The sequence below is a fragment of the Emiliania huxleyi genome, assembly GCF_000372725.1.
Source record: "Emiliania huxleyi CCMP1516 unplaced genomic scaffold EMIHUscaffold_312, whole genome shotgun sequence".
Lineage (NCBI taxonomy): Eukaryota > Haptophyta > Isochrysidales > Noelaerhabdaceae > Emiliania > Emiliania huxleyi.
The window spans coordinates 102,426-112,008 of record NW_005199666.1 but is presented as its reverse complement, the minus strand read 5'-3'; the positions used below and the strand labels follow the sequence as shown (position 1 = coordinate 112,008).

Genomic DNA, 9,583 nt, shown 5'->3' with positions numbered 1-9,583 from the left:
AGGCACGTTGCAGTTGCCGAAGCGTGCCTTGTACGCCTGCAGCTCGCCGAAGCGCTGCTCCCAAAGGTCGGCGGCTCTGTCCCACTCGAATCCGATGCCGGTCAGCCGCTCGAAGCGCGGCTGCGTGATCGATCGCTCGTCGCCCTGGTCAAAATTCCGCTTCGCGGTGCGCTGGTTGTCGACCCACGTCGCAAGCTGCGGCTTCTCGCTCCACCCCCGAGGCACGCGGCAGTTGCCGAAGCGTGCCTTGTACGCCTGCAGCTCGCCGAAGCGCTGCTCCCAAAGGTCGGCGGCTGGGTCCCACTCGAATCCGATGCCGGTCAGCCGCTCGAAGCGCGGCTGCGTGATCGACGCTCGCTCGTCGCCCTGGTCAAACTTCCGCTTCGCTTGGCGCTGGTTGTCGACCCACTTCGCAAGCTGCGGCTTCTCGCTCCACCCCCGAGGCACGCGGCAGTTGCCGAAGCGCGCCTTGTACGCCTGCAGCTCGCCGAAGCGCTGCTCCCAAAAGTCGGCGACGGGATCGCACTCCGCCTAGTGGTAGAAGCATGTGCCTCAGTGTGCAGAGGTGATGGCAGGCCACACGCACGCATTGCAGGCGCTCCTCGGCCGCCGCACGCGCGGGCGCCTCGGCCGCGGGTGCGGTTGTCTCCACGCGCGGTGCGGGTGCCTCAACCACCGACTCGGGCGCGGCCCGCACCTGCAAGCAGTGCGGAGTGTGCATGCAGCATCGCATCGGGCAGACGTATGGCCAAGGCGGGAGCCACCTGCCCCAGCACAAACACGCTCGACGTCCACGGAACAAAGACGTCCTCGGTGACATCCGCGGGGTCGCCTGGCAAAGACGACGGCGTCGACCGCGAGCCCCAAAACTGGAAGCCCCGCTTGACCCAGAATTGGGCGGTGGACTGGGAAGAGACCGCGAGCACTGCGCCGCCATTCGTGCGGCTTAGGATCGCGTTGACGATGGCCGTCGCGTGGCCCTGCCTCTCACGCGCCTGCGCCAAGGGGCAGAGAGCACACATCAGCCCCGACCACAGTCGCCTAGGCAAACATTCACAAAAAACGCACCGAGTGCGTGGCGAGCAGTAGAATCTCTGCACGGCCGGGCTTCGCCACACGCCGCGGGGGACTCACATCTCGGATGACTGCCGCCGCCACGCAATCGTCGCCAATCATGCCGACCGCCAGAAGCATGTCGGCGGTCTTAACCGCCCGCCCGGCCTTTGCGCACTCGACGCTCCGCCCGCCCCAGATGTGGTTGATCAATGTCCGGTTGAAGCTGACCGTCTCGGGAGGCAACGACGAATCCGCGAAGCGCGAAGATAGCACCGCCTTCGCCTTTCCCCTTGCCTCAGGCGCGCAGCTCCGCACGGCACTGATGGAGATCTCCATATCAGCGATTGCTTCACAAAAAAAAAAGTTGCGCGCATGTTGTTGATTTGGACCCCCCATACCCGAAAGAAAGAAAAGGGAGCTCGCGGGGGAGGTGACGAGTGAACTACAGGTAGTGGGGAAGGCAGCCTCGACTGCCATGCAGACATGGATGCGAAACAACGACAAGACCAAGGCACGGGCAGAACAACAAACGTGTGAGTGTTAGAGTTGTTTGGTATTGCTAAAAATCTCTCTCTCGGGCAGAGGAACGAGAGAAGAATATAGGGTGGATAAAGCGCCTGTTCACGGCATGGAGGGTGAGCCACGCCGAACGTACCGAACGTAGAGCTGAGCGGAATGCAGCGGGGGAAGACGACTCCGAGGAGGACGAACCAGTGGAAATCCAGTTGTCAGATGTCACGATGCACCCGAAGGGGACTCCAGCGCCGGCATCATCCGTAGAGGCACAAGTGTTCGAAGAGAGAGTGGACCTGAGCAACCACATGACTGGGCGGCAAATGATAGCAGTGGGCGTCAGAAGACTCGTCCTTGCGCGAGGGGAGCTCGATAGACTCGAGGGGCCAGGATACGCAGCGAGGAGGACGGAGTTGCGCCGAAAGGCAAAAGAAGCCGAGAGGACAAGGGAACGGCAGGCGGCGGCGGCGGCGCAGAACGAGGCAGAGGAGAGCGACGCGACAGAGGAAGAGGCGACAAGGGAGAGCACGACGAGAAGGGGGAGACCGCGAGGTGGCACGAAGGTTGCAGCGAGAATTGGAGAGAGACTGCGAAGTGAGATAGGAAGAGGCGGACGCCCGAGGGTGGGCGATGGCTAGCGCACCACACCCCTCTCCTTAAAATCCCTGTGTGGTGGCGGCGTGCCGTCCTCCCATCCCTCCCTTGGGTTGTCTGTTTTCTTTCTTTCTTTCTGATTTGGCCTTGGCATCAGCCGGGCATGTTGTTGATTTGGCCTTGGCATCAGCCCTGGCAGGCGGGCACGCGGGACATGCACACGAGCGCCAAAGGGGCGCAGCACCGACCTAACCCGTCGGAGGTGGGGGGAAGGGAGTACCGCCGGGTTCCCCTGCGTGAGCGCGAGAGTAACCCCAGGAGGGGGCTGAAGATGAGCGGTGCGCGCAGGGGTCGGCGTGACGGGGCGAGGGACGCGCCGCGCGGGGCGCCGCCTCACCGGCCCAAGTGGCGCAGGGCGAGGCGGCGAGAACCGAGCGAGCACGTCCTCGTGAGCCCCGTGGCTCCAACCAGGCCCTTCCTTTTTTGAGCAGGTGTGACGCCGCGCGAGCGACGCTCCGAGATCGCCCGAGATAGCGCGGCGCGGCGGTGGGCGAGGTCGGGTGGGGGGTGGGGGGGGGGGGGGGGCGGTGTGGCGTGGAGCTCCGAGATCGCCCGGGATTGCGCGAGATCGCCCGAGATCGCGCGGCCCGAGATCGCGCGGCGTGGCCCGAGGCGAGGTGGATGGGTTGGGAGCGAGGGGGCGGAAGTGATCAGTGCGGTAGTAAGAGGGTCAGATCGGGGCGCGAGAGGTGGCCTGTGAGCCATCCGGCTTACATTTACCCTGCGTTGTTGAGCCAGGACTCAACATACTCGGTCTGTTGCCATCCCAATCTGTCACTCCCCTCTCTCCCGGCCGGGGTGGGGCGCGCGCGGGGGGCGGCGGGTGTGCGGCGAGGGAGTGTGCGGGATGTCTGTGGGCCCGAGAGCGATATGCCATGTCCGCCTTGCGTTGTTTCATAACATCGAAGGCTAAGCTCAAAAAGAATTTGAAGCGCGCGAAAGTTGTGTGTCTTGAGCTTGTTTGTGTCTGTGTGTCGCTCGTGCGTGTCGTCATCATCTGTCCGGCGTCCACGGAGTGCGGTCGGTAACCTCACGTCCAGGACCGGGGAGCTGAGAAGCGCACCCAGTTGGCCGGACGCTCGGCATCGGGCTACGGGCTAGAGAGCCCTGACCCCTGTATTTTCTTTCTTTCTTTTAGGCGAGGAGGCATAAAGGTCGCTGCGAGAATTGGCGAGAGACTGCAGAGGCAAGCGGCTCGCATGCGGAGGGCTGCTGGCGGGGCGTGAGGAGGGCCTCTGCGTGTGTGGGAAGAAGTTGAGTGAGTGGAGAACTCGGTCTTTGTGTGTGTGTAGTACGTCTACACAAGTTGCTCCTATGCCTGACCTCTCGTTTGGATAAGACCACCCCCCGTTTTTCTTTTTAGAAAAGGTGGTCCAACACATCTGCGCCGCCTTTCCTCAAACCCCCCAGGCTCCCCACAACCCCACGTCGTGACCGCCGCCGCGGCGAGCGGAACGCGGGGCGGCCGGCGTGACCGCGACTCGGCGGCGAGCGGCTGTTGTGCGGAACGCGGGTCGGCCGGCGTGACCGACTTGACTGCTCGGCCATGTCGTGCCAGAACACTGGGCGGCTTGCGTGCCCGTGTGCCACGAGCTACCTCGGCTTTCGCGTCGCGAATGCCGACAGCATCGGCCGACTCAACGTCAGCGTGGCCGACTCGGTCTGCGCCAGTGGCTGCGACTATGGAATTGAGTACGGCTTGAACCTGTGCGCGGCGCACGACTCGGGGATGCCGCCCTTCTGCAACGTGCCAGGAGCCCCAGCCTGGTGCTCCTCGCCCTGGTGCTATGTCAACGCCAGCCACTGCGCTCTCGATCATGCAGAGTCCTCCTACCTCGAGGGCGAGGGAGGGCTGCACTACAGCTATGCGACGTGCTCGGCCCCTGACTCATTCACGGACTGGTACTTGGCGCGGACGGGGACGCTGCAGCTCTGCTCGGTGTTCGCCGAGGCGGACGGCGGTGGCCCATGCGGGACGGCACGCACGCACCTACAGATCGAGGCGATGGTGGGTGCGATCAATGAGCTCAACGGCGGCGCGGGCTTCTCGCTCCGCTCGGGGCTCATCACCCGCACCTACCGCTTCAACTACACGTACCACACCTACCCTGCCGGCAGCTGGGCGACGCACGGCCGCAACTTGTCGCGCGCGACCTTTGGGAGCGATCGGTGCGACGTCGTCGTTGGCATGACGAGCGGCTGCCCCGATGACGAGATTGCGGCGCAGGCGTTAGTAGCGAACGAGACGCGGCGCATCTACGTGACGGGACGCGACCCGCGCGTCCTCACCGCCGGCGGCGCAGAGCAGCCTTATCTATTCTCGACTTACGTTGATTCGGACCATTCCGCCAGGGCTGCGCTCGAGCGGTACCAGAAGCTGGGTGCGTCGTCGTCCGCGCTGCTGTATGAGGACAACGGTGACCCGTTCTACGTCGGCTTGGGTCGGCAGGCCATCGAAGACGCGCGCGCTCTAGCCTACGACGTGCGGTATAACGCTAGTCTCCGCCGGCGGGCGGACGGCGCCGTGGACTACGCAGCGCTCACCGCGCACCTCACCGCGGCGCACGGCACCGCACCGGACGTGCTCGTGCTGACAGTGCCAGAGCCCCTGTTCCGTTTCGCGCTGGAGCGGCTCAAGTCGTGGCGCCCGCCGGACGCGCCGAATGCCCACGTGTACTCGGGCGTTTGGTGGTCAGGCGTTGCGTTGGGTAACGAGACTTGCGCCGGGCTGGCGGAGGAGTGCGAGCACGTGACTGGTGCGGCGCAGATGGCGTCTGACGAGGCGCTCCGTGGCTATGCCGACGCCCTTCTCGAGGACACAGCCTACGCAACCTACGAGCAGCTGCGCGCTGCGCGCATGCCCGCCAGCAGTAGTGGCGGCGGTGGCGACGGCGGCCAGCTCGTCGAGCAACCGGACGCGGCGGCTATCCCGTCGCTCCTCGCACAAGCGCTGATAAAACTTTTCCGATTCCGCGACATGCCGAAACCTGACAAGCCGCTGAGCGACCCCCTCGACTACGAGCTTCTCCGCTCCTACCTCCGCTCCGGCGAGCGCATCGCCATCACCTACATCGGTCCGATCAGCTTCGACGCACGCGGCCAGAATGTGGGCCGGCCGCCCACTTTGCTGCAGGTGAGCGGCGGCCACGCGCAGCCTGTGCTGTCGCAGTCGCCGGCGCAGTCGGCGGTGTCCGGCGCACAGCTCGACTACCCGGCGCCGGCGGCGGAGTGCCCCGCCGACTCCCACCGTCTCGACTACGACGGTTCGTGCCTCCTATGCTCCGCAAGCACGTGCGAGGAATCGGCTCCACCGGCAATCTGGTTGATTTCCATCGCCACCGGCGTCGGTGGCGCTGGACTCCTCCTCGTCCTCGTCGGCTTTTGCTTTCTGCGCCGGCGGCTGCGACGCCTGGCGGTGCGCTTTGGCCTCTCGCCATATCGCCTGGCAAAGCTTGTCGGCTGGCGCTACCTGCTACCAGCAGTGTTCCAGCGTTGGTGGCTCCGTCGGCACCACTTGGACGCGCATACACAGTTGCGCAAGGCGGCCAAGGAGGCGGAGAGGCCGGACGAGCAGTTCAGAGCCGAGCTGCGCGGCGCGCGAGCGTTGCGCCAGAGCTTCAAGCTGGCACAAACACTGTCCATTCACGCTTGTGTTGCAAACAGGCGATGCCGAGCTGCGAGCACTCTTCGATCGCGTCGCCTCGCCGGCCACCGGCCTGGTGGGCATGCAAGATTGGCTCCGCTTCTGCTCAGCCGACCAGGCCGAGGCCGATCTCGAGAAGGCGTGGCACCGCCCGCCCACTAGCACCCCGACAAGCGCCAGTGCCCGCCGATCTCGGAGCTTTCCCCCGCCAGGCGCGCACGCAGTTTCTGCTCGCGGTGCGCGAGGCGCACCTCACCGCCATGGCGGCGGAGTCGTCCGGCAAGTCTCACACGAGCATGGCCACGCCGCCAGGCCCACGCCGTGTCATCGAGGCAGCGAGGGCGGCAGCAGGCATGGCGCGCGACAGTGTCGGCAAGGCCTCCGGGCTCTCGAAGCGACGGAGCTGCGGTTCGACCCTTCCAGCCGTCTCGGGTGGAGTGTGTGGCCCGGGTGGGGGGGACGAGGGCGCGACGCTCAACCACGAGCAGTTTGCATTGCTCCTTTTGCGCTCCGAGAACCGTGCCGCTTGCCCGCGCTTGCTCGGCGAAGAGCACGACGCCTCGCGGCCGCTCTCGCACTACTGGATCGCTGCATCGCACAACACTTACATCACCGGTGCGCAGACAAGACCAAGATGCTGCCGAGATTGCACCACGAGATCGCACACAGCCACGCCGTCTGTCTTAGAGGCGGAAGCACTTCGGCAGTACCGCAGTCCCATCTCTGCGATAGGCCACCAGCTCACTTCGGAGGCGGACGCGGGCATGTACTCCCGCTTGTTGCTCTGCGGCTGCCGCAGCCTCGAGGTGGACATCGTCGACGGGATGGACGGTCCCGTGGTGACGATCCACCCTAACACCCTCCCCACCCCTTTCCTCCCCTATTAGCTCTTGGCACTCGGCAGGTGACGCACCACTACACCCTCGTGACGCGCATCCAGCTGAAGAAGGTTCTGCACGCGATCGCCGACGCAGCCTTCATCACGTCCGACTTGCCCGTCCACCTCTCGCTCGACGTGCGCGCGTCACCCAAGCAACAGGCGCGGGCAGCGGAGTTGATTGTGGAGGTGCTCGGCTCGGCGCTGGTGCTGCCCGAGGAGCGGCTGGCGGACGGCGCGCCTCTTGCGGCCGCTTGCCCGCACCTGCTGCGCCGGCGCATCCTCTGCAAGGGGAAGACGGTCGCGGGCCGCGAGCTCGCCGCGCGCATCTGTGGCGATTGCCGACGCAGCGAGGATCGCTTCACTGTTAGCAGTGCGCAAGAGTCGCGGCGAACCGTTTCCACGTTGACGACGACGTTGCGAGAGAGCGACAACGAGGACGGTTGGGCGCTACCTCGCGCGTCGGAGGAGCGTGATTCGCGGACTTCGTTCCCCAGCGGCAGCACGGCGCGGGTCTCGTTCCCCAGCGGCATCCTCGGGGAGAGCTCGGCGGACCCCACTCAGAGCTTCCGTCCCTCTACGCTCAGCTCTGGCTCCGGACGCCTCGGCTCCGAGACGTCGACGGCGGCGGCACTGGGCAGGATCGTCATTCGAACGCACGCGATGGCGCTGCAGCGAGTTGAGGCGGCGCACGCGCTCGTGCGGGAGGCTTTCTTCCTCGAGAGGCCGCGGGAGGGGCGCGACAGCGGCGAGCTGCTCACGGTCACCTCCGCATCCGAGCTCCACTTCTCGCACGCCGCCGAGGCCAAGCTTTCCGACGCGCTCGGCGTCATTATGCCACCGCCTGGGCGCAAGCAGAGCACCTCCCATCGCAGCCGGAGCAGCATCAGCCCGGGCCGGCTCTTCGGGCGCAAGGCGCCGCGCAGCACCACGAGCGGGTCGTCCGACCTTCCTTCCTCGGATGGGTCGCAGCGACTGGCCAGGGCCAAGCGGCTGAGTGAGGAGGAGTGGCGGGTGGCGATGCAGGAGCGCACCGTGCGCCGGATCGTGCGCGTTTTCCCCAAGGGCACGCGCACCAAGAGCGATAACTTCGACCCGATGCCGTGCTGGGCCGCGGGCGCGCCGACGGCGGCCCTCAGCCTGCGGCTGTGCACGGCGTCTCTTCACACCGCTGGCCGTGAACAGGCGCACAGATGGCGGCGCTCAACCTGCAGACCAACGATCTGCCTTCGCAGCTGCACCACGCCCTCTTCGAGCTCAACGGCGGCCGCGGGTACGTCCTCAAGCCCGCCGAGATGCTCGGCGAGCCCGGCGGCGGCGTGGCGCCGAATTGGCCGCCTCCGCGTGTGGTGCTGCACGTGGCGACACTCCGCCCGATCTCGCTCTTTGGCCTCCCGCCCCGCGGCATCGACCGGCCGGACGTCTTTGGCGGCGGCGGGAGTCTCCACACCCACGTCCCGTCCCTGTCGGTGGCGGTCGGCAAGCGGCGCATGAGGGCACCGCGCGGGGAGGATGAGCTGCCGTCGCTCGCCGTCGAGCTGCACGCCATCGGCGGCTTCTCGTGCGTGAGCCTCACGCTGCCGCCCGCCACGGCGCGCACGCGCCAGCTGGTGAGCGCCAAGGGCGGCGGCGGAGGCGAGGCGGTGCGCTACGGCGGCGAGGTGCATTGCGTGGCAGCGGAGCGGCAGCAGACGGTCCTGCGCGTGGCGGTGCTGGACGAGGAGGAGGAGGCGGCGTACGAGACATGCGTGCTCGGCGTGCTGCGGGAAGGGTACCGCGTGCTCCACATGCGCTCGACGCGAGGCACGCGGATCCGCAACTGCTTTTTGCTCTGCCACATCTCCTTCACCACGCAGGTCAACGCGTGGGTGGGCGAGAGCGAGATGATGGCGTACGTGCGCTCCAAGGAGAAGGAGATGGAGGAGAAGGTGGATGAGGCAGCGGCGGAGGTCGCCAAGCTGAAGACGGGGAAGGTTGTGTCCCACCTCAAGGCTATGGTCGGCAGCCACGGGGCGTTCGAGTCCGCGACTCGCGGCGGTGAACAGCTCGAGCAGCTCGCCGCTGCCAACAAGGAAACGTCGGGATGGACGGAGGAGAGCGTCGAGCAGAGCGTCTGACTGGGGTCTGCGGGCGGCGCCGATTTTCGCCGCCGGCGATTTGCGACGCTCGCCCCAGGGGGAGCGTCGCAAATCGACGGGCGGTGTCGATTTCGTCGCCGTCGATTTGCGACGCTCCCCCCACGGGGTAGCGTCGCAAATCGGCGGGCGGCGCCGATTTTCGCCCCCCAGGGGAGCGTCGCAATGAGCCCCAGTGTAACGTACGTTATGTGAGAGAGTATCGGTGTGCATGCGTGAAGGTGGATAGTTATAGGTGAAGCTACAAAGAGGGTAGTTTGATTCTGTTCCCTTGTATTTTGCACTTTGCAGGGGGTTCGGGTCTCAGGACGAGGTGCACGGCTACGGGTTTTCAAAAATCTCTCTCGGGGTTTTCGCAAGGAGTCCCGTGGTGTACCTTGTTAGTGCCAGTGTATCTGCAATTTTTTGTCCATAATTCTTTTTCACGTGGTGTACCTGTGTTAGTGCCAGTGCGCGCCAGTCCCGTGCCCAGTCCTGTGCCCAGTGTTGTGCGAGGGAGTTTTGTTGGAGCACTTGGAGCACTTGGAGTAAAATTCTTTTTCCGCGACCTTGACGTGAGCAAGGCACCGGGCTCCGATTTCGACGAGCTGCGTGCGGCGCACAACAGGCTCAAGGAGGAGCACGGCAAGATCACGGCGACGTGGAAGGTGTGGGACGCCAAGACGAAGGCGGAGTACTTTCGACCTGGTCGGTGGCACGACGGGC

At 65.7% G+C, this 9,583-nt stretch overlaps 2 protein-coding genes across 2 annotated transcripts; one reads left to right on the top strand and one right to left on the bottom strand.

Annotated features, from left to right (window-relative positions):
• Positions 1-504, bottom strand: EMIHUDRAFT_74703 (helicase domain protein; the record flags this gene model as incomplete). The annotated part of the gene is made up of 1 exon (XM_005774403.1): positions 1-504. A coding segment is annotated over one exon (504 nt), but the record flags the coding sequence as incomplete, so codon positions are not given.
• Positions 505-3,769: 3,265 nt separating this feature from the next.
• On the top strand, positions 3,770-8,860 carry EMIHUDRAFT_240624 (hypothetical protein; the record flags this gene model as incomplete). Its single annotated transcript, XM_005774402.1, has 5 exons — positions 3,770-5,873; positions 6,041-6,481; positions 6,554-6,705; positions 6,771-7,790; positions 7,937-8,860. 5 exons carry the CDS (start codon positions 3,770-3,772, stop codon positions 8,858-8,860), a joined length of 4,641 nt encoding a protein of 1,546 aa, XP_005774459.1.
• Between the last annotated feature and the right edge of the window lie 723 nt (positions 8,861-9,583).